We start from the raw sequence: 24,916 nt of genomic DNA, 5'->3' as shown, positions 1-24,916 counted from the left end.
CATTCCGTGAAAATTGCTGTTTTGCAAAAACATCGTCTTGCGAAATGCGGTTCCCCACTGGAATGCATTGAAATCCCTTTAATGCGTTCCAATGGGGACAAATTGTTGTCGTTTTGCGAAAATCGCCCATAGAGAAACCATTTTGCGAAGCGCTGATCAGCTGTTAAAATCACGTGTCCGAAACAACGTATAGCAAAATTCACCCATAGGAAACATTGCTTTGCGAAGTGCTATAGCGATCACAAAAACTCATCGTCATGCGGATTCGTTGTTTTGCGAGGTAATCGTCTAGCAGGGCACCACTGTACATGTTGCATTCTGAAACCTTCAAACCTCTTTGTTCTTAGAGTAGTTTATAACATGCCAACCTGTTCATTCATGCCACTCAGCAAATAACAGTTTCTATTTCCCTGGCTGGCATGGGTCCCTAATATCTTCCACGCCTCCTTGCCAGTTTCAGCATAGGAAGCTAGGCTATAAAAAGCTTGTTGGCTGCTCAGGTTACAGCAGCCCTTTTACTACAGGAAGGAGGGCCACCCATACATGCACTGCCTAGCCTCAAATGGACCACATCCAGTTCAACTGTGTGTGAAAGGCTTCCCAGGATGTTTCCTTTCAATACACTGTATGATATATGCAACTTTTTGTCTTCATCAAGACTCAAAGAACCTGAACTCATTGGAGCTCTGCCTGGTCCAAAGTGGCCAATTAGCATACCTATCCACAACAGCTCTGTTTAAAAGTAACAGCAGTTTTCATAAAAAAAATATTGTTTATAATTTTAAAACATCACAAAGTAAAGGATAAAGACAACCAGTTTTAGCAGATGCATAATAGGTAAACACTTGCAAGAAACTCAGTGCTACAGTTACTTTTCTCAACCTCATATTCCTATTCCTCTTTTTCTCCAGCTGCCTACTTTCACTGCCCTGATACAGTACTTTAAACCCACTGCAATCAGCCACATCTGTTTCATTATACTCCCTTCCACCTGACCATTCCCATAACATGTTTCTTTAGCATGATCCTATAATTGTATAGGATGCGCAGATGGTTAGTTCACATCCAAATGGAGCTGTGGGCAGCATTATCTGATGTATTAGGTGGGTTGTGACATTAAAAGGGATCACGGAGAAACCTGCTCCTTTATTCTCATTTTTTTTAAAAAAATCTAATTAACACCACAAAATTATAATTTATTGAAGGTGTCTCCCAGTACAATATGTATAACGAGTACACCATGCTAGGTTGATAGCCTTTGTCACTATGCCCCTTACTTCATTTAACAACAACAAAAAAGGGAAGTCAACGCAGCCTGCTGAATGACAGCCATGGGGAAATGGGCAGAAGGGGGGCTATGTTGACTCCTGCCCCACAGGACAGCACAACCCCAGCAGAGTCTCAGCTGAGGAGAAAGGGGGAGAAGAGGTTACCTCCCTTCTGTCACCCCAGCATTTTCCCCTCATGCTGGTATCACTGCTGTCCTCTGCTGCTGTTTCTGCTGCCTCCTTATTCATGAATAAACCAGGTTATTATTATACATGCATAAGCCATGTGAACTTTACACACAAGTAAACCAGCAAGCCAAAAACATGTGTAGACCCTTCTCACAGGAGAAAAATTATCTTCAGTGTGAGCAGAAGGTTCGCACAAGTGTGAAATAGGATAGATCACACTGAAGATAAGCACTTTTTAAGCTTGAACTAGGTAAAGGTAAATGTTCCCCTTGACAATTTTTGTCCAGTCGTATTCGACTCTAGGGGGCGGTGCTCATCCCTGTTTCCAAGCCATAGAGCCATCGTTTTTGTCCGAAGACAATCCTCCGTGGTCACATGGCCAGTGCAACTTAGACACGGAACGCTGTTACCTTCCCACCGAGGTGGTCCCTATTTATCTACTTGCATTTACACGCTTTCGAACCGCTAGGTTGGCGGAAGCTGGGACAAGTGATGGGCGCTCACTCCGTCCCGTGGATTCGATCTTAGGACTGCTCGGTCTTCTGACCCTGCAGCATAGGCTTCTGCGGTTTAGCCCGCAGCGCCACCACGTCCCTTAAGCTTGAACTAGACCTCTCCAAATTCCCCCAGCCAGACAGGCCCTTAGTTCATCACAGGCATCATCAGGAGCTGATTCTAATGGAAAATAACTTCCTGAAGAATCTCCACAGGCCAATATTCATCAACTAAATCTAAGGCTGAGCAGTGGCAAATCAGGGATCTATTTAATGGTAGTGGATATGAATGCTTGATAATAACATTGTTTAGCCATTCGTAATCCATATAAAACCTGATAATGCCATCTCTTTTTTTCTGTCACTAAGACAACAGGAGCAGTCCAGGGACGGTAGATTCCAGCACAGTCAATGAGTTCCACAATGGCAAAATGTACAATATAGCAAGTCCCAAGACTTCTTGCCACTCTGTTGTTTATTTCATGCCATATCTAAAGAACAAGACTTTTGATTATGTTCTAACTGGCATCACCAGCAGCTTCTTCCCAAATGGTCCATCTTTTTTCTTGATTATCCAAATGATTATCCAATATGAGATTATCCAATATGAGAATATTTCTCTCTGTTCTTGCTGAGAACGTTTCAAAGCGACTATATACTTTTGTAGTTAACCCAGTGAACAACACTGTGTAAAGCAGAACCATCAGGTTTCACTTCAAATTAGCCTCTCTCATCTACTTTCAAGAGACTACAACTCTCATCCATCTGCGGTCTTCATCAGTCACACCAACCCCACTGCCTCTTCCAGATACTTTGGTTTAGATAAACAAAGATGCGTAATCTGTCTTCCATGCATGATCTTTTATGAAAATGCCATGTACATTACAGAGAAATTTTGGATAGACTGTCATCTCCAATTGTCTCAAAGCAATCAAAATCATCATGTGACCTGTTCTTTTCTTTGCAGTGTTTCAATAAAACTAATCTGTACCAAGGGATCTGTGAGCCTACTGACTATAATGGTTTTTTTGAGACAGCTCCTATCTAAAGTTTATGGTTTTGTTGCAACCCTGTATCTAATCTCAACAAGCTTCCTAAGCTTTCCCTTTGATGATTTGATTGTTTCAGTTCAGCCATATCAGCTACCAAGTCATAGCATTCCCATGTATCATTATTGAACAGTAGGAATTACCAAACTGTGTGCCATAGCTCCAGGGGGGTGCCATGAATCCCAGGCAGGGGCACTGCAGGAAGAGGGATGGAATATAAGAACTACAGTGGTACGTAGACTTACAAACTTAATCCGTATTGGAATGGCGTTCGTATTTTACATTCGTAAAATTTCCCATAGGAATGCATTGAAAACCATTTAATCCATCCCGGCTGTTTTTCATTCTCATGTCGAGGCGTTGTTCGCAAGTAGAGGCATTCGTTCCCATAGGAACAAATGCAAAGCCGATTAGTCTATACTCTACCACTAGGGGGATAATTTTTTTAATTTTTTTCTTCTTTTGACCTAAGATGAACTTAGGTCAAAAAAAGGACAGGAAAGGGTTATTTTTGTTTGTAAGTCGAAGCTCCATTTGCAAGTCAAAGCAAAATTTTGCAAACAGAGCCATTCGTAACTCGAAATGTTCATAAGTGGAGACGTTCGTAAGTCGAGGTACCACTGTATGTAGACTATAGAGCTGTTAATGCTCTATGAACAGCTCCTCTATTGCTTTCATAGCTCTATAAACAGCTCTTCCATGGCTTTCATAGCTCTGTCTAACAGGAACAGGAAGTGGAAGTCTATGCCACCTTCTCCTTATCCTGCCCCCGGGGTGGGAATGGATCTGAGTTGAGAAGCCATGCACCCATAAATGGGAGAGATTGATGGTGCCATGGGAAGAGGCTGACAAGAGGCAGAGAGAGAAGGTACCTGAAAAGAGGCATGAGAGTGGGGAAGAAAGATCACAGAAGAAAGGGCTAAGATGGAGAAAAGAAATAAAGGGAGAGATGGATAAATAGGCCCGGATTGGTGAGATATACAGCCCAGGAACCTGGGAAATTCCACACCTGAGAGATGAGCCCATACACACCCAAGACTCCCCGGGGAGAACAATTGTCCCTGTTGCTGTCATCACCAGAACCAGCGCTGATGAACTTACGAGACAGAAGATGTAGGATAACTTTGGGACCACACCTGCCAGATCCCCTTCCTAGTTCATGAGAAAAACCCATTTATTACTCCATTGTGTTCTGAAGAGTTGTTAAAGACTAAAGTTGACTTACATAGTTTTCTTGCGGTTCTCAAAATAAATGTTGGGTGTCTAATCTGCCATGACCACGAGGGATGGATCAACCCATCATAAAGGAAAAACCCTCACACAGGTGCATAAAATAAGTGCTTACAATAAATTTGATACTAAAGCTACTTTTGTCAGTCTCCTATTCTTGATCTCTTATACCCATCCCGTCTCACCATCAGCTGCTCACCCGACCCCCACCCTCACTCTGTTGCATTCTGTTTCATCTACCTGATCATTTCCACAGCAGGTTCACAACAGCAGCCAATAAATAATACAAATCAAAACATGAAGTATCTATGAACACTGTCTACACATGGGTAAAACCAACAGAGGACATTGCCCTTCCTTTCCCTTTCTACACAATTTGTGAAGTATTACAAAGAATTGGTTCGGGACAAACGCGACCACCAAGAGCAATAGAGTTCCATGGTGCTTTATTGTAGCATAAGTGTAAATACCCTGTTTCCCTGAAAATAAGACCTAACCTGAAAATAAGCCTTTGTATGATTTTTCAGGATGCTTGTAATATGAGCCCTAAACCAATAATAAGCCCCAGTTAAATGAAAGCCTGCCCTCCATTCTTGTGCCGCAACCAGAAGATGATGACAGGACTGTATTTGAATAAATGTAGATTGCCATACATGAAAAAAAATAAAGACACCCCATGAAAATAAGATCTAATGCGTTTTTTGGAGCAAAAATTAATATAAGATCCTGTCTTATTTTCGGGGAAACAGGGTAGCTAAGTGTAATGGTTGTTGTGGGTTTTTCGGGCTCTTTGGCCGTGTAATAGTCATTCAGCTGTGCTATAACCAATTAATCTTTAAAGGGGCACCGGAATCCTTAGGGCTTTTGCTAGGACAGACTACAATATTTACCTTTTGGAAATAGCTGCTAGAGTACAGCGGTGATCCTTAAGGACGGTCCCCCCCCCCTTCCCAAGCCTTGCTCAGTCGTTCCTCCCAGCCGAGAGGGAAGCACCCCGTCCCTTTTCTCTGCTCTCCCCCCCCCCTTAAGCAAAGGCGCTCAGCCCTCCTCGGACCCTGAGAGTCGGTGCCAGAAAGAAACAGCTGCCTGGGAAAGAAGCCCAGCGGGGACCTTGCTGAGACCCCCCCCCGTCTCCCCGCCCTTCTCCGCGCCCGCTCCCCTGAGGCGCTGTGGGGGCAGCCCGTCCTTCAGCAACGCCTGCATTGCCGCGGCTCGGCGCCGGCAGGTGAAGGGCGTCCCGTCCCCACCACCACCACCACTACTCCCGCTTCTCTGCCCTGCTTCTTCCAGGCGCTCTTCCAGGGGGGAGCGGCGGAGAGAATGAGAGACACCGGAGAGGCCAAGTCCCCCCACCCAGCCCTAGCCCCGCGCCTTCCTCACCTGGGCAGCGGCGCTTAAGCCGGCGTAGCCACCGCCCTGGTAGCCTCTGAGCTGCCTGGCGGCCGCGGTCACCGCCCGGGTGCAAATCATGGAGGCGGCCATGTTGTTCACCCCTCCTTGCTTTCCAGCCCCCTCGGCTCTGGAGAGCGCCCGAGTTCGCAACCGCGCTTGCGCATAAAATGTACCCAACGGAGGGCGGGACGGGGGGAAATGCGAGCCGGCAGGAATGTGAAGCTTGCACTTGGAAAAACGGGTTCCTCGCGCCGAACCGCTTGCTCGGCTTTGCGTGCCTATAAAGCTTTGAAATGTTTTCCTTCGGCATAAAAGTGACAAGGCATGGATAGGATCGTTGTGCTGAATGTTTTAAGCTGGGCGAGAGAGTTCAAGCGCCGCTCTAGCTACTCAACGCCGTCATTGGTGGTCATACCACCCAGAGCCTCCAGGGGGCGCTGTCTCTCCCAGGGGCTTCCTCCCCTTCCATTCCGAGCGGGCCTTTGTTCCTTCCCACCGTTTCGTTCTCACCGGCGGGCGGGGCTTCCTCCGGCCCCGCCCCCACCCCTCCCGCCGAGGTCGGGCATGGCGGCGCTCGGAGCTGGAGAGCGGAACAGCACCCGGGACCGGCTTCTGGCGGCGCTGGAGGATCTGGAGCTCCTGGCCAGGTAAGTATCCCCCCCCCCCCCATCTCGGTGCGCGGCTGCTGGCGTGGCCCAACCCCCGAGGGAAAGGTGGTGGAGTCACGGGGGGGGAAGGGTCCCGCCCGGGGGCCCCAAAGGGTCGCTGAAGGAAACCCCCCACCCGACCCACAAAGGTGGTTGCATTTCAGCTCTATAGCCGCTGGCAGGTCGTACGAAGGGGGGGGCGGCGTCAGTAGCCTCTCCGGGGCCGTAAATTACCGACCCCTGTTGTAAACAGGCCGTAAATGTGAGGTTATATAAAACGCATGGTGGTATTCAGGTAGTGAGTAATGCGTAGTTCTTACTGCGTTGTTATTTATGCAGGGGCAGGGGCGGCCTTTTTAAAGCTTTCTTTTTAGAGTAGAGAGAGCTCCGAGACTAGCCCAGGTGCCAGAGCGGCTCCAGAAAGTGACCTTTTTCAAAGAAGGCATGTGTAAGAACAGTAAAAACGAATGGAAAGATTTTGTGCTTAAAGGAGAGGAATATTGTACGTGTGGTCTGGCTTCTTAACAGAAAGGCCTCACAAACAGACTTCCAGTTTTGCTCCTCGTGACAAGAAAGGGGCACCGCTGGTCTCTCAGGGAGGACTCGTGCCTCCCGCCGCCCCCCCCCTCAGTGGAGCCCGTCCGGCACCCCCCCCCCGTGGCCTCAGTACCTAAGCAGGTGTCATTAGTATAGGGCTCTTGGTCCTTCCCTCCCCTTCCCCCCCCCTTTGAGCCCACTGGGATTTCGTTAAAGGTAGAAAGGCAGACGCAGGGAGGACAGGACAAGATTTTCTTTTGTTTCCTTGCTTGTGTGCCTGAAGAGAGTTTCTTCTTGAGAACAGGCTTTAGATCAGCGTCTGGTAACAGCAAGGGACTGGACGAGGGTGAAAAAACTGAAGCTTCATCAAGAGAAGACGGAGGTGCTCCTGATCAGTCAAAATGCAGATGAAGGAATAGGGTCCTGGGTGGGGCTATACCCCTGAAAACACAGGTGCACAGCTTGGGTGTGCACCTAGATTCATCTCTGAGGCCTGGGTGCCCAGGTTTTGGAGATGGCCAGGGGTGCATTTCCACAATTAAAACTAGTGTGCCTGTTCCTGGAGAGCTCTGATCTGGCCCTAGTGACAGGTGACTTTAGTTACATCCCAGCTGAATTACTGTAATACACTCTGTGTGGGATTCCTTTGGATAGTGCCCAGAACCAAAATGTGGGAACCAGATTGCTGATAGTCTGATCACAGGGACCACATGACAACCCCTCCCCCTTACAGCAGCTCTACTGCCTGCCAATCCATTTCTAGACACAATTCAAAGTGCTAGTTCTAACCTACAAAGCCCTAAATGGCCTGGGCCCAAGCTATCTCAAAGACCGCATCTCTCCTTATGAGCCTGCTCGGGTGTTAAGGTCATCAGGAGAGGCCATTCTCTTGGCCAAACCACCTTCACAGGATTGTCTGATGGGGACACAGGAAAGGGTCTTCTCTGTTGCTGCTCCCAGACTCTGGAATCTCCCTCCCATATGGCTCGATTTTTGCTGTCGTTTCGCAAGCTGGCAAACACCTTTTTCTTTTCCTTATTGTGTGGCAGTCTGAGAAGGATTTTGTGCTCTGTTGCTTTTAAATGTGTTTTAGTACTGTATTGACTTTACCATTTTAATGATATGTATTTAATTCTTTTTTAAATATTTGTACACTTTCTGTTTTTAGTTTTTGTATATTGTCCTTTTAATGAAGTGAGCCACTTTGGGTCCTTTTGAGGAGAAAGGTGGAGTAAAAATATTTTAAATAAATACATACATAATAGATAATTTCTCCTTAGGCAAACTTTCCCTGAGTGACTGGCTACCTGCCTGGGGTTTTTTAATGGGTTGTTGTGCCTTATTGCTTTGAATGTGTTTTTAGTATTGCTTTTGTTTAATGTTCTTAGAGTAGTATTGGTTTTTTAATCCTTTATTTGTATGCTTACTGTTTTTAAGCTTTAAATATTCTAATAGTGTAAGCCACCTTGGGTCCTTTTTAAGGGGGGTAAAAGTTAATTAATTAAACTTGACACCAATTCTTGCTGGATTTAGGGCCAATCACTCTTTCTTAGCCTAAAAGGGTTGTCTTACAGTTTCCCAAATTAAATTTCATTGGGAAAGGATGTTTAAAGGCAATGTATGTATTTAATCTGAATAATGTATAAATATAAGCTAAGTAAATCACATATTTGCTAATTATTCAAATCAAATGGTGTGGTGGGAGGAAGGTTAGACAGCACACCCTCTCTCCTCACAGCTTTTTAAATTCCACATTTGTCGTCCTTATGTTCCCTAGTCAGCATCTTTCAGTAGTGAGGAATAATAATGAGTTTTATAGTTCAACATTTGGAAAGTTACATGCTTCCCATTACTGATTTAACAACTAGGAGCAAAAATACCAGTTTAAACAAGAATTGCTATATTTATTTTACATGGGACATACTTCTATTAACTCGTCACAGTAGGCATTAACATATTTTATTCCTTTATTTTCCATTTAAAAATTCTCACTTCTATCTGAAAGAGAGAATAAATGTTAAAAGACTTGGAAAATTATATTTGCACACATTTAAATAGTTGCTTTATTTCCAATCGGTATGGGTAAATTGCTTCTTTTCTGTGACAAAACATATAGACCAACTTTTATTACTTACTCATGCCAGGATAAGTAAGTAGCAGTGATTTATATTTGTTTTCCACCTTAAGATGCAAGAAAGAGGATTCTGGCCTAGCTGTAATTATCATAATTGAATGTGAGCAGTGGGAGACAAGAATGGACTTAATACTGGTGTGAGAACATTCCTGTGTTTCTGAAAGCTGTGATGTCTAAAGTTTGCTTGCAGTGTGGAATTTAAAGATGTAATTCCATTCTCAGAAACTACAGCTTTCTCTTCCTCTCTTTTTTCCACCTGACATCTTTGCTAAGGGAACTGATTGAAATGTTGGCAGTTTCAAGAAACCAGAAACTTGCACAAGCTGGAGAGGAGAGCCAGGTAAACAAACATTTAAAATACTGTAAAAAAATCAAAGCAGTTCAGGCTTTTATTCTTTATATAACATCTAAATCATCTATGAAAATAGAATGTTGGCCTTAATAAATCAGTCTTTGTGTGAGCCATCAGGGGTCTTATGAACTTTTCATGGTATTCTTGTCTTTTTGCACCCTTTTCTTTTCCTAGCCTTTATCCATTTGTATCATGTCTTTTAGACTGTATTTTAAGGCCAAAAAAAGAAAGAAAAAGGTTTCAGGAAACTATCCCAAAACTGATAGCCAGTCCCATTCATTTTTTCTTTTAATAATCCCACTGACATATAACTATATTTTTGGACAGATCCTGGATTTGTTGATTCAAAGGGATAAAGAGTTCCAGGAATTAATGAAATTGGCTGTTGATCAAGGTAAAATCCACCATGAAATGCAGCTATTGGAAAAAGTGGTAGTGAAGAGAGACAGTGATATTCAGCAGCTTCAAAAGCAACTGAAAGAAGCTGAGCACATACTGGTGAGTGTGTTGGTAAAATGTTTGCATGCTTACAGGCATTCATGTCCATGAAGTGAGCCATGTACAGAAAATGAACATGTTTATTTAATGGTTTTCATTTTTCACTCACATTTGTATATGCAACAAATTAGTCTGCTGAAAGTCTTCCCCTTCTGACGTCTGTCCCAGTTCCTATCTTGTGGGCAATTTATTGCCTTCCAGATGTTGCTGGACTGCAGTTCCCAATATTTCTCACCTTTGGCTGGGCTAATTAGGGCTGGTGGAGATTGCACTTGAAAAGTCTTTTGCTTCTCTTCCTGTGACTTGGGTTTTCTCACTTCTGTGAGTCCCCTCATTTAGCTGAACATGTGTTTCTCTTTCCTTTTGACCCCCAGTCTTCATTTCTACCCTTTCGTTGTTTTTCTCATTTTTGCATGTTGTCTTTCTGCTGGGGTTAGTTTCCTATATATCTACGTCTTGAGTGAACCTCTAGGCTGGGCCAGAACTTGGAAAGTTTATTTTGAAATTTAAAGGTAGAGCTTGAAAGTAAGGAAGTGATTTCTTTGCATTGGTAAGTGTAACTTCATTACATTGCAGTTGTAAACTAGTGAGTGAGAACTTTTGTCCTTTAAAAAAGTAACTGGACTTAGACAGGACATTGGCTGCAACCATTGTGCCTGCAAACTGCACATACTTCTGTGGTCTTTAAGAATATAGTTAAAATTATTCTTTGAAAAGCTAAGTCGCTGTGAGTAATTAAAAATAAAGTAACAATTTACATTGTGGCAATTTACACCATTCCACTTACACTGGCATAAATTACTGGCAGGCTTCTAGTATCAATTAAATGTTCTTGTTATCATGGAGAATTTCTAGTTTAGCTGGGATTACCTGGGCAAACCCTTGTATTAAAGTCATTTTAGTTATAAATAGGTTTTAGAGAGTCCAGCTTATTGAACCTCTGGTTACAGATCAGTTCACCAGTAAATACCATTTTATACTTAGGCCACAGCTGTCTATCAAGCCAAAGAAAAACTCAAGTCAGTAGAAAAAGCAAGAAAGGGTAAGTTACGCATTTTGACTATATTTATGGAAGTGTTAAAGTCTGTTTCAACACTAATTTATACTGGAGAGGGGAAATTCTCCCCACTTTCAAAACCCAGCTGTTGAATTGGCTGTAGCAGTGGCATTCTCAAGCTTTGTTTCCAAGGGCAATGGCATCCTTCTGGAGGAGTGGACTCACCGAATCCCTACTGATTCAGTGAGGCTACTCTAGTTGCAAACTACTTTTAGCCATTGTTTTAATCGGTCTTGAATAGTAGTGCCTTTATTGACAGGCATGTGGGTTGCCCATTTGTAGTGAGCACAAGAGCTTTGTTTGATTTGTGTGGAAAAGTAGAAGAAACCAGTTTAAGAAATAGGGAGGCACAATACAATTTGGAAACTTCAAGACATCTCATGCTATTGTAATGTCAGAAAATGTGATCCTTAAAGAAATAGCATATAAATGTAGCGGCTCATAATGTAAACAAGTCTTAAGAATCAAGGCAGAAGAAATGAAGGAGAATTGTGAGTTGGCAAATGAAAAATCATTCTTCTGTTGTTATAGCTCTTACATTTCTTTCCTGGCTTGACACTGTTACTGGATCTTTTATTCCCAGTTAACTCTTGTCCTTATCTCATCTATTTTTGTCTTTGCAGGAGCAATTTCATCAGAAGAAATAATTAAATATGCTCACAGAATTAGTGCTAGCAATGCTGTTTGTGCTCCTCTCACATGGGTGCCAGGTGAGTAACAAGTTTTACAACGATATATTTCTATCACAATTTCACTGATAGTTGGTTATTTAAGTGCTGCATCTCTGGCAGTTAAAAGTATATACATATTTGTACTATTTTTTGTTAAATTTCAGAGAAATGCTGTAAAATACATAATGTCTTAGATATGTATGGTTTGTACGTAGTACTGTTTAAACAGCCATTAAAAGGGAAGGCTGTTGAGGGATCATATGTTAACGTGCACACAAACTGTTTCAGTTTTGCTAGTAAAGCTATATTTTTAAGGTGATCCAAGGAGGCCATACCCAACAGATCTAGAAATGAGGAGTGGTCTGCTGGGTCAGATGAACAATCCATCAGCAAATGGAGTCAATGGACACTTACCAGGAGATGCACTTGCAGCAGGCAGATTACCAGGTATTGAAAAATTATGTTGACTGGATAGATCAGTGGGGTTGGAGCACCTGACTCTAGAGCTAAGGCCTGGGAGCTTAGTTCCCTGCTGGGTCTTCTAGGAGAAGAGGCAGCCTGTGCAGCCTTGGGCAAGCTGCACAGAAAGGAGAGCATCTAATAGACTTTTAAAACACATTGGATTCAGCATAAGTTGGAATTGACTTGACCACACATTATTATTAATAGTAATTTGAAAATAAGGAAAGATGGAACATCTCCATTGAATAGTGGTGATTGAATGAACCAAATGATTGATAACGAAGCATTGGAGGAATAATGTTAGATAGGCTTAGCGTGGAAGAATATAGAGTGGTGCCCCGCATAGCGACGATAATCTGTGCAGTAAAAATCGCTGCAAAGCGATTTCGTCACTATGCGAACATTAAAACCCGTTTAATGCGTTCCTATGAGCAAAAAAATCACCTTTAAGCGAAAATCCTCCATACGGTGGCCATTTTCGCTGCCCGGTAAGTGAGGAATCCGAGTAAAAACAGCGGGCGGCCATTTTTTTACCCGGTGGCCATTTTGGAACCACCAATCAGCTGTTGGAAAACCATTGCTATGTGAAGATCAGTATGCGAAACAGGGTACCGATCACCGCAAAGCGATATTTTCCCACTAAAAACATAGCAATGCGATTGCAAAAAAAGATCACAAAAAATTGTCGCTATGCGAATTCGTCATTAAACGGGCCACCCGTTAAGCGAGGCACCACTGTACATGTATTAGAATAGATTAGGAGAACAAAAATGTATTTGATTTTAATTTTCTTAATTGTTCTCTAGAAAGAAAGTCAGTACTAAAAGAATTTCTGCTCTTGATTTTTTTTAACTAACCCTGCTTAGTGCCAAGAAACAATTTGAAAGCAGAAGCAGTTTTTTGAGTTGCCTTGAGCCAATGTTGGTCATCCAGAAAAAGAAAATTTAAAAAGTGCAAATTTAAAAAGTGCAAATCCACAGCCATCTTCAAAACTGGGACAAAGAGGAGAAGGAGGACTGCTTACAGTGCCAAAATAGGGTAGAGGGGCAAACCACAGTTGGCATTTGGGCCGTATTATGTCTGTACTTTGTTCTTGTGGGCTGCATTGCTAGCTATGAGCTGTTGGGCAAAAGGAGAAAGCTCATTTAAATTTAAACTCCTGGGGCATAATCCATGCAAAGGAAAGCAGTTCACATTCCATTAATTTTAACTTTCTTTAACATTTTTACATTTTCAGAAGTAAACATATCCATCACTTTTTTAATATTAGGCTGGGACATTCCTATACATACAATATTACCACAAAGACACAGACATGTACAGTGGTGCCCCGTTCCGGATTAACCTTGGATATGTGAAAACTTTGCTAAACGGAACGGGGAAGCTCATTAAACATTGTTTAATGCGTTCCAAATGGGCACAAAACTCACCGTTTAGCAAAGTTTCCAGGGTCTGGCAGCCATTTTTGCGCCCTCGGTAAGCGAGGGGAGGGTGCAAAAACGCGTGCGGCCATTTTGGGGCATCCGGCGGCCATTTTGAAACTGCCAAACAGCTGATCTGCGGGCGTCGCAAAGCGAAGATCAGTAAGCGAAATGCTTACCGATCTTCGCTGTGCGAGTTTTGCCCATTGGGGCCGACGCTATGCCTCCGCATTAGCGATCCCGAAAACGGGATCGCTATGCAGATTCGTCGTTATACGGTGCGCTCGTTAAGCGAGGCACCACTGTATGTATACAGTGGTGCCCCGCATAGTGAGGTTAATCCGTTCCGGATTAACCTTCGCTATGCTGAAGCATCGTTGAACAGGGCAGGGAATTCCATTGGAACGCATTAAACATGGTTTAATGCATTCCAAATGGGCCGAATACTCACCGTTCAGCGATGCTTCTTAATGGCCGGCAGCCATTTTCGCGCCTTCGCCTCGCTTAACGAGGGCACGAAAACGCTGCGCGTGGCCATTTTGGGCCATTTCCGGGCTTCCGACAGCCATTTTGGCCGCCGAACAGCTGATCGTCGGGCTTCATTTTGCGAAGATTGGTAAGCAAAACACTTACCGATCTTCGCAAAGCGAATTTTGCCCTATTAGAAAAACGTTGAGCGATCGCATTAGCGATCCGAAAAAATGGATTGCTATGCGATTTCGTCGTTATACGGTGCGCTCGTTAAGCGAAGGACCACTGTACAAGTATGCACATAGACCTTCTCCCTCAACATAAATTGCTTCCTTTCCTAACTGGGAAAGAGGAATCTTCTGCATCAGGATAGCCGAGGGTGGAGCTTGTGATGGGATTAAGGTGAAATTAAATGGCTCCTCCTACCCCACTAGTTCTCTTCATGATTGTTGTTTCACTGCTAAAAGCATTGCAACTGCAGTTGTTCTTGCCACCTACCTAATTAGCTGGGCAATGGGGGAAATAGAATCAGGTTTATTGTAGGATGCCCTCCTGTTATCTACAAAGAAGTTCTGAAGAAGGAAACATTAGGAAAATATTAAATGAAACCAAAGAGGATTTAATAGGAAAATTAAGTACACTTTCCTGTTTAAGTCAATGCAACTTCACTTGCTTTCTTTTGCCCAGCTATGTTTTAATGGTTTCTCTTCAGTTCAAATCTTTATAAATATTTTATAAAGAATTTTGCTTTGTTCTCTGAAATTTGGTTCCAAGTTAATTTAATACATTACCGTGAAAATAATGGCTGGAATCCAGTGTTAAACTGGAACTAGAATAGGCCCATTGAATTAGTAGACGTTAGGAGAGTTAACTTCACTGTATCTTCCATTGCTTTAATGGGCCTATTCTAGTATGCACGTACAGTGGTGCCCCGCTTGACGATTACCTTGGTAGATGAGGAAATCGCTTAACAATGAGTATTTAGCGATCGCAAAACGATGTTTTAATAGGAAAAAATCACTTGATGATCGTTTTTGGGAACCAATTTTTTGCTTTACGACGATCAAAACACCTGATTGTCAGGTTTTAAAATGGCCACCCGCTGTGTTTAGGAAGGCTTTTTCGCTTTACAGGCACCGGAAAAGAGCCGCCCTATGGAGGATCTTCGCTGGACACTGAGGTATTTCACCCATTGGAATGCATTGCACTGGTTTTCAGTGCATTTCAATGGGTTTTTTACTTTCGCTTGACGACGATTTCGTTCTACAGCGATTTTGCTGGAACGGATAATCCTCGTCAAGCGAGGCACCACTGTATTACTGAATTTCAGCCACTGGGTCATTGTCTGATTATTGATTTATGTTTTGTTTTGGTTTTTCTTTTAGATGTACTTGCTCCTCAATATCCCTGGCAGTCAAATGATATGTCAATCAACATGCTACCTCCAAATCACAGCAATGACTTTATGCTAGAACCTCCAGGACATAATAAAGAGAATGAAGATGATGTAGAGGTTATGTCAACAGATTCCTCAAGTAGCAGTAGTGACTCAGATTAGGGACTACAACTGATTGTATTTACTTTAGTGCTGATAAAGCTTATAAACAATTAAATGTGTATGCGTCTGCTCTAAGCATAACTAATTCTGAATTCAACACAGTTGGCAAGAGGGCTGGAGGTTACTGAGCTCATTTCCATTAGCTGTGACACAATGTATTTCAATTTACCTTTATTGATAAAATAAAATCTGGGGAAAATGTAATGAGTACCATTGGAAGTTGCGAATCATGGTTTTGCTTCAAAGTGGCCAATAGCCACACTGCCTTCCAACTGTCCAGAGTACATATTTTGAGAGGCTTGGGGGAAGAAGTAACAGAACATGCCATCAACACTTTTTCCCCTTATGGAATCTCCAAATCCAATTTGCTGTCAGTCGTATTAACACAGAAAATGAGAGTTGATGTATAGACATACTTGTTTTTTACTTAATATTTGTGATTTGTTTCCAACTCATTAGATTGCATATAGTTTCTACAGAACATGGTAATAAACTCATTTTGTAATATAAATTGTCTTTATATTGTGCAGTCTGAGGACATTAGTTACATATGGATGTCATGAGAAACTAGAATTCTGTAGAATTCTGGCTTGTTGCAGAAATGCCATTGTCTTAGTGGATACTGACTGATCATGGCTGCTTCAAACAGTGGCTTGTTTAGCAAAATGATCAAATGTGACAGGAGCCTGTATTCTGGTTTCTTTTTACGTCAACATGCCAGAGAAAGGCAGTTCTTGACTTGTTTCTTTGGCTTGTTGGGGAAGAAACAACCCTGAGCACCACCTTTTTTCTGGTTTCAAACATGATGCAAACCACTTCGTTCACCCACTGCTACTATAAGAGATTATTGGGTAGCATGCATCAGCACCATTACTCATGAATAGAGGAATCCTGGTTAGTTTTGACAAAATATGTGTATATGATCAGTAAGATCACTAACCAGAAAGGGACTGACTGGTTGATTGGGTAGGAGGAATGGCGAATGGCCTCCTTGCAACAGGAAGTAGGATCCCATTATGCTTAAATGAGGCAATAGTAAGATCATTGTTTTAAAAAAAACCTTCTTTGGACCCCACAACACTGAATACATACCGACCAGTATCTAATATCCCATTCTTGGGGAAGGTACCAGAGTGGGTTGTGGCCCCTCAGCTTGAGGTTCCTGGATAAAACAGCATCTAGATCCATTTCCGTCTGTCTTCAGGCCTGGTTATGAGGCAGAGATGGCTTAGGTCGCCTTGGTAGATGATCTACGACAGGAACTGGATAGGGGATCTGTGTTCTTGTTGGTTTCACTAGACCTCACAGCAGCTTTTGATGTTATCAACCATACAGCACTGATGGTACCTGTCTGTCATGGGTTTGGAGGGAAAGTTCCATCCTATGGGGAGTGGAAGGCGGGACATCAGGGGGGAGAAGCTGTACTGTATATATATTTGGGGAAAGTCCATCGTAGTGGAGCTGACGTGGAGAAGTGGAGTTGGAGTCTGTGGGTCAGACTGGGTACAACTGTTCGTCAGATAGTACATACCTGATAGGTTCAGGTTTCTATCTAGGTAGCCAGAACGGATAAGTTCAGGGTCTGTGCGTTACCCTAAAGTGTTCCGTGGGAACCAATCTGTTGTATGTGTATGATTGGGACTATCCCAAGTTCCAGTATCCTATTTACCTGATCCTTTTATTTACCCTGTTTGTTTTTTCAATAAACCTTGTTCTCTTGTTTATTAAAATCCCTTCCTGGTCTGGGTGACTTGTGAGAGCGAAGGGTTGGTGGCAGCATAACTACAGGGTGGGATACTCCAGTAGGTCTGGGGTTGCTACAGTCGCCTTGGTAGATTATCTACGACAGGAACTGGATAGGGGATCTGTGTTCTTGTTGGTTTCACTAGACCTCACAGCAGCTTTTGATGTTATCAACCACAGTGTCCTTCTGACCCATTTCTTTGGAATGGGACTCGGGGGCACTGTTTTACTCCAGTCCTTCCTGGAGGGGAGAACTCAGAGGTTTGTGCTGGAAGACTCCTATTCAAAACCCTGACCATTGACCTGTGAAGTTCCTTAGGGTTCTGTTTTGTCTCTTATTTTATTTAACATCCACATGAAACCACTGGGAGAGATTATCCAGAGTTTTGGAAATTGGTGTCACCACTATGTGGATGACACCCAACTCTACTTCTTGCCACCTAAATGTGAGGAAGCTACTTCAGCTCTTAATTAATGTTTGGTATCAAACTGCAGCCCCTTCATGGATTGCTGCCTTGTGGCAGAAAGTGAGGGGGACTTAAAGAATTTCTTAATGAGGGTGAAAGAGGAGAGCGCAAAAAATGGTCTGAAGCTCAACAACAAAAAAAAAAAACTAAGATCATGGCCACTGGTCCCATCACCTGGCAAATAGAAGGGGAAGATATGGAGGCAGTGACAGATTTTACCTTCTTGGGCTCCATGTTCACTGCAGATGGAGACAGCAGCCACGAAATTAAAAGACACCTGCTTCTTGAGAGGAAAATGATGACAAACTTAGATAGCATCTTAAAAAGCAGAGACATCACTTTGCTGACAAAGGTATGCATAGTCAAATCTATGGTTTTTCCAGTAGTGCTGTATGGAAGCAAGGCCTGGACCATAAAGAAGGCTGACCTCCGAAGTATTGATGCTTTGTGGTGCTGGAGAGTCCCCTGGACTGCAAAGAGAACATCCATTTTGAAGGAGATCAACCCCGAGTGCTCACTGGAAGGACGGATCCTGAAGCTGAGGCTCTAATACTTTGGCCATCTGATGAGAAGAAAAGACTCCTTGGAAAGGACTCTGATGTTGGGAAAGTGTGAAGGCAAGAGGAGAAGGGGATGACAGAAGACGAGATGGCTCAACAGTGTCACTGAAGCTACCAACATGAATTTGACCCAACTCCAGGAGGCAGTGGAAGACAGGAGGGCCTGGCATGCTCTGGTCCATGCGGTCACGAAGAGTCGGACGCCCCATGGACTACAGCACGCCAGGCAACAACAAATCAGTAATGGACTGGATGAGGGTAAATAAATTAGAGCTTAATCCAAACAAGATAGAGATGCTTCTCGTCAGTCGAAAGGCAGATCAAGGAATAGGGATGCAGCCTGTGCTGGATGGGGTTACACATCTGCTGAAAACACAGGTGTACAGTTGGGGGTGCTCCTGAATTCTTCCCTAATTCTCCTTGGCAATGGCCAGGAGTATATTTGACAATTAAAATAAGTGTGCTAGCTATGTCCATTTCTTGAGAGATCTGATCTGGCTGCTGTGATACACGCCCATGTTACTTCTTGGTTAGATTACTGTAATGTGCTCTGTGTGGGGCTGCCTATGGAAACTGTTAGGAAACTTCAGTGGGTCCAAAATGAAGCAGCGAGACTGTTAACTGGGGCTGGTTACAGGGATCACATAACCTCCCTGTTACAGCAGCTCCACTAGTTGCCAGTCAGTTACTGCGCACAATTCAAAGTGCTGGTTTTAACCTAATGGCCTGGGTCCAAGCTATCTCCTATTATGAGCCAGCTCAGGTGTCATTAGGATAAGTGTTTCTCTCAGTCCCACCACTTTCACAGGTATGTCTGATGGGGACACAGGAGAGGGCCTTCTCTGTTGCTGCTCCCAGACTTTGAACTCTCTCCCACAGGAGGCTAGACTGGCCCCAACTTTGCAATCCTTTTGCAAGCAGGCAAAGACCTTTCTCTTCAGGCAAATCTTCCCTTTGTAACTAGCTATCTGTGTGTGATTGCCAAGCATTACTTATTTGAATGGATTTTTAGTACTATTTGTGTTTTCCATTTTTCAGAATGGCATTTTTCAAAAAAATAATTGTATACAGTGGTGCCCTGCATAGCGACAATAATCCGTGCCAAAAAAATTGTCGCTGTACGGATTCGTCGCTATGCGGGGCAAAAAAGCCCATAGGAACGCATTAAAACACGTTTAATGCATTCCTATGGGGAAAAACCCACCTTTAAGCGAAGATCCTCCATCCGGCCGCCATTTTTGCTGCCCGGTAAGCGCAAAAACACTGCGGGCGCCCATTTTTTCCCCGGTGGCCATTTTGGAACCATTGATCAGCTGTTCTTAAAACATCGCTATGCAAAAATCAGTAAGCGAAATGCTTTTGCAATCGCAAAAAAGCCATCGCTATGCGGATTCATCATTACACAAATCGCTCATTATGCGGGGCACCACTGTACTTATTTATCTTTGCCTTAATGTTGCCTATTAATGATGTAAAATGCCTCTTTATTCATTGTTTTTAGTTTTAAACATTGTCTTTTAAGGATGTCCACCTCCATTGCACACTCATTGCTTTCAACTTTAAATATGGTCTTTCATTGTAAGTTACTTTGGGTGCTTTTCAAGGAGAAAGGTGAAGTAAAAATATTTTCAATAAATTAAATGAGAAAAATGCATAATTTCTGCATGGTCAGAACTTCTCTCACTCTCAGAAGCTGAGGGAAGCAGGAAGATTATAGTTTGTAGTGATTTGTCTTCTATTAGATGCTCTTTTAGTGCTAACTGGCTTCTAACAATAAATAATCTTAAGGAAAATGTATACTCTGGACATTTTCAGGAGCCTGAAATCATAGGCATCCTTCAGTCTCGAGAGACTATGGTAACGTGCTCTGTATGAAGGACTTAGACGCTGTATGCGAAGCTGGAGTGTCCTCTCCAGAGCACGAAGCCTGGAAAAAATAATATGGAGGACAGGCGGTTACCTAAGCAGCAAATCCCCTCTCTCCACATTGCTGAAATAGTCCAATGGAAAGGCAAGAGCCAATACAACTGGTTCCAGCGACGTTGCAGGAGTTGCCAGAACGACACAAACTGCCTCCGGGACTCCGGCTCTGGATTATGCCTTGAGGTGAACTCCTGAAGCCTTTTCCATAAGTGGATATAGGCACAAGGCAGTGGAGGTTTGAAATCGGAGTTTTCCTTCTCCTAGATGGGCTACCTTCCCAGACGGACGAGTCCCACCTACCTGGCCTGCTCCCTCGCCGCATGGGTAATGGCAGCACCTCCTTCTCACAGCATGTGCATTTGGGATCAGAGTTTTCCTTCTCCTAGATGGGCTGCCTTCCCAGGCTGATGAGTACCACATACCTGGCTCCCTATCAATAGCTTAAATGAAAAAATAAGGAATTAAGATTTTCAGCAGCATATTTAAAGAAAATGGGTAGTTGATAATTAGGACAAGGGGGCCTTGAAGCTTTTTAGAATAAAGTTATTTTTAAGCTCCTATCCATTCCTCTAGGATCCTCACTCAAGACCTCCTGAGTTCCCACCTGACACTCTATCCACTATGACACCATAGCTGTTCACAGGTCGTGAAGCCGGCTAAGAAAGCTTCTAAACCTAAGGCTAAGAAGCAAGTGGCGGGAAAGAAGGCTTCGTCTGAGTCTTCAGCTCCCTCGACCTCGTAGCAGAAGATAGCCCAACAGTCGAAGACAAAGGCTAAAGAGATTACTTTGGTAGTCCCACCGGTCTCTGCGTCTCTGCCTTCTCCGCTCTTGGAGGACTCGTCTCGGGACTGAGACTCGACATCCGACCTTGGAACCTCCCTTCCACCTCGGCAGGAGCCGCCTGTGGATGTGGGAAGGTCTCCTATGGCTAGCCAGCTTGGTCAAATCATTACTGGCTTAGCGAACGCCCCTTCTAGCCCAATTCTGACTGGGCGGGCAACTCAATCCCCATCTGTCACCTCGGGATCGCTTCCCTCCAGGTCTCCTCCTGCTCCTTGAGGTCGACCTGTGAAGGCAGTCGAGGGCCCTGCCCCTCGACGTCCACTGTCGGATCGTGATGAAGACGAACCGCCAGCGAAAAAGCATTGCCACCGCCACAAGCATAAGCATGGGCATCGACGCCGAAGGGATTCCTCCCTTACCGACTCCAACTATAGTCGTGAGCGCAAGAGATCCCACCATCGACGCAGAAGGAGGGACTATTCAACAGAGTCCTCTTCGACGTTGAGGGATAGAAGACTAAGAAGGAAGAGGTCCCGTTACTCTTATTCCTCTTCCTCTCGATCCTGATCCTCACCTAGGAGTCCTCCATCGAGGAGACCTCTCAACGCCGATCCCCATAAGGCTCCTGCTCCAAAGCCTGCTGAGGGTTCGTCATATCCTCCATCTCAGCCTTCTCGTACGCCACGGCAGATGCCAATGATCCGGAAACGGGTCGACTCCGTATCTGAACATCCCCAGCCTATTCTTCCTCCACAATCAGACGATGACCGGCCGAGATGTGAGGACTCTTCTGACCATGAAGAGGATGATGAATCAGAGGTGTCCATCGATACTCCGATGCCAGGCGACTCTCTACGTCCGAATGCTGCTGACTTGCATCCTTCATCACCCTCGGAGGACTTCTCTTTGTATACTCAAATGATCTTTCACATGGCTAAATCCCTGAAGCTAGCTGTTGAACAGTCTCCTCAAAGAGAGGAAGACCTTATTTTTGGGAACATTAACATTCCTGAAGAGGAAGCAGAGGCAGGAGGGATCTGTGTTTGGGGGACATTTTAATTGGTGAGATCTTCCAGGTAGGCTGACCCTTTGACCACATGGTCTGAGGGGGCGGGGCTTTGGTTTTAAATTAGTGCCTGCAGAAGCTCTAAGCCCCTTTCCTGAAGAGGAAGCAGAGGCAGGAGGGATCTGTGTTTGGGGGACATTTTAATTGGTGAGATCTTCCAGGTAGGCTGACCCTTTGACCACATGGTCTGAGGGGGCGGGGCTTTGGCTTTAAATTAGTGCCTGCAGAAGCTCTAAGCCCCTTTCCTGAAGAGGAAGCAGAGGCAGGAGGGAGCTGTGTTTGGGGGACATTTTAATTGGTGAGATCTTCCTGGTAGGCTGACCCTTTGACCACATGGTCTGAGGGGGCGGGGCTTTGGCTTTAAATTAGTGCCTGCAGAAGTGCACGCCTGATGGCGCGCAAGATCCTCTCATTCTATTTTTTGACTCTAATCTGCTAAATAGGATAGCCAAATAGTATTTCATACACTTGGGGGCAGGAATGTTTCAGGAGTAGGCTCATACCTCCGCAATATTAGGGAGCAGGCCGGGTAGGTGGGACTCGTCAGCCATGTAAGGCAGCCCATCTAGGAGAAGGAAAACTCTGATTTCGAACCTCCACTGCCTTGTGGCTATATCCACTGATGGAAAAGGCTTCAGGAGATAACCTCGAGGCAAAATCCGGAGCCGGAATCCCGTAGACAGTTCGTGTTGTTCTGCCAACTCCTGCAACGTCGCTGGAACCAGTTGTATTGGCTCTTGCCTCTCCATTGGACTATTTCAGTGACGTGGAGAGGGGGAATTTGCTGCTTGGGCAAAAGCCTATCCTCCATATTATTCTACCCAGGCTTCGTGCTCTGGAGAGGACACTCCAGCTTTGCATACAGTGTCGAAATAACACAGGTGTCAGCAAACACGGGTTCGAAAACACACATGTAAGCCTGGACAGAGAGCAATCAGGAGTTTGCACATGCTAAAATAGGCTGAGTGAGTCCAAACTCAGCTAGCCATGCTACAACACTCCCTCTTACAGGTCTGCCCACATAAAAATGCCCTGGTACTCTCAGATGTTACTATGAAAAGGTCAAGTGGGCTTTGTAGTCCTTAGACTTAACTTGCACCACTGACAGGACTCCTAAAGTATGCTAGGCCGAGGCAGCACTCTCAGATGACCCTATGACAAGTGTACTGTTCAGGAAACCAATTGAGTTTTATAATCTTTATTTTATTAAAGAATAAGCATGTTACTAAATATCAGAGCCAAATTAAACCAAAGCAAATAAACTAGCATTGTGCTGCTTAGTTACAAAGATGTAGTGAGGCAAAGAAAACATGAAAAATAGAAAAGTGTTCAAAAACCTTACAAAAATACCAAAAAGCCGTTAAAAAGAATAAAAACAGTTCCAGTCCAGTAATCCATTAGTAAAAACAAAATAATCCAAGTAGGTTATAAAAAGGCTATAGTCCTCAGTGATCCTGTAGAACAAAAATCTTGTTACAAAAAAGAAAAATCCAGTAAAAGTCCCATTATCCTTAGGAAAGTCCAAGAGTATAGTCCATATGAAGTATTTCAAGAAAAGAAGTCCATAAAAAATATTCCCTAGGTAACAGTCCATGCATAGTCCTTAGGAAAAAACCCATAAGTCCAAGGGTAATCCAGTATAGTAATGGTTAGTCCCATGTGTCACGAATGAATGAAGAATCGGTCTTGAATGACTGAAGGGTCGGTCTTGAAAGACTGAAGGGTCGGTCTTGAAAGACAATGTCCATAGGCAAAAAGTTCCTTTTTCAAGAGTAACTGGCAAGGGCTTATCGCACCTTCCCACGATGTCATCCAATCAGAGTTCGTTACTAGGCAAACAGTCCTGTTGCACCACATGACTTCTTTCCCATAAACACCAGATGTTATTTGGGTTTACTGTGGTTTCGCAAAAAGTCACAACAATTCCCATCTAATCACACTGAGTCCTTTTCTCAGGCTATCAGAATAACATTCTCTCTGCTCGCCTAGAAAACAACCTGACAGCATAGCAAAGATCCTTTATACAAAGAAACAAGATGGAACCTCTCTTGCTCATTTCTCAGTTACAAACCCCATATTCCTTACAAGACTTTAACTCAAAAACCCATCTCATCACAACAGGAACTAGCAGTTACTGGTTATAAGTTTTGCTCGATTGGTATAGAGCATGATGCCAGGGGCTACTTCTGATGGTAGGAGAGCCGAAAAGCAAATCAATAACCCTGCACCATGCAACAATCAGAAGAAAACATCTGCCCTGAAGTTGGGCACCTGGAATGTTCGGACAATGACCCCTCGCTTTTCTGACAACCTGCAGGAAATAGACGACGTGCACAAGACAGCTGTTATCGACATTGAACTGAGTAGACTGCGGATGGACATTGTTGCCCTGGCAGAGACGAGATTGCCAGACATGGGATCTGTCAAAGAAAAAAACTTCTCATTCTTCTGACAGGGAAAACCATTGAACGAGACCAGGGAATATGGTGTTGGCTTTGCGGTCAGAAATACTCTGCTGAGATCAGCGGTGCTGGAACAAGAAGATCTGATGGAAAAAATACGGGAAATAGCCGAAATGGACATCTTATCGGAAGTTATTAAGGACCAATCCTTGCAAAGGACAACAGAAAGATGGGACTTATTTTATCAATGGACTGAATTAACAGGTAGTAGCTGAATATATATAGTGAAATGAGAATCTTATACACAAGGCAGAAAAGAGTAAATAGAATGATTTTGGATTTGATATGGCAATAGGTATAGATTGGATATTAGTATGCTATGATTTCCCCTCTCCCTCACAAATCCTCTTCCCTCACAAACCCTAACCCCCATGTTCCTATGTCACCCTTTATGTAAAAAATAAAATAAAATAATATATATATAAAAGAAATACTCTGCTGAGATCCATTGTTCCACCTACTGTGGGGAGTGAAAGAATCC

General features: G+C 43.8%; 2 protein-coding genes across 3 annotated transcripts in view; one reads left to right on the top strand and one right to left on the bottom strand.

The window, feature by feature from the left end:
• SUCLA2 (succinate-CoA ligase ADP-forming subunit beta) overlaps positions 1–5,777 on the bottom strand; it is a 47,325-nt gene extending 41,548 nt beyond the window's left edge. The window contains exon 1 of the mRNA XM_020814831.3: positions 5,611–5,777. Within this exon, the coding sequence (XP_020670490.1) occupies positions 5,611–5,712 (102 nt within the window). The 5' untranslated portion in view covers positions 5,713–5,777. The remainder of the gene's footprint in view (positions 1–5,610) is intronic.
• Positions 1–15,941, top strand: part of MED4 (mediator complex subunit 4) — a 38,579-nt gene extending 22,638 nt beyond the window's left edge. The window contains exons 1-7 of one of the 2 annotated variants that reach the window (XM_020814833.3): positions 5,787–6,269; positions 9,214–9,280; positions 9,620–9,790; positions 10,775–10,832; positions 11,471–11,557; positions 11,834–11,965; positions 15,258–15,941. In XM_020814833.3, coding sequence (XP_020670492.3) covers positions 5,947–6,269; positions 9,214–9,280; positions 9,620–9,790; positions 10,775–10,832; positions 11,471–11,557; positions 11,834–11,965; positions 15,258–15,430 — 1,011 coding nt within the window. In that variant the 5' untranslated portion in view covers positions 5,787–5,946 and the 3' untranslated portion in view covers positions 15,431–15,941. Of the gene's footprint in view, positions 1–5,786; positions 6,270–9,213; positions 9,281–9,619; positions 9,791–10,774; positions 10,833–11,470; positions 11,558–11,833; positions 11,966–15,257 lie in introns of those variants that run through there. The other variant, XM_078378702.1, reaches the window with a different exon arrangement.
• Positions 15,942–24,916: the final 8,975 nt, after the last annotated feature.

This window comes from Pogona vitticeps, chromosome 1 (assembly GCF_051106095.1).
Source record: "Pogona vitticeps strain Pit_001003342236 chromosome 1, PviZW2.1, whole genome shotgun sequence".
NCBI classification, from domain to species: Eukaryota; Metazoa; Chordata; class Lepidosauria; order Squamata; family Agamidae; genus Pogona; species Pogona vitticeps.
Note: the sequence above shows the minus strand (reverse complement) of the source record. Positions and strands in the feature narration are given on the sequence as shown.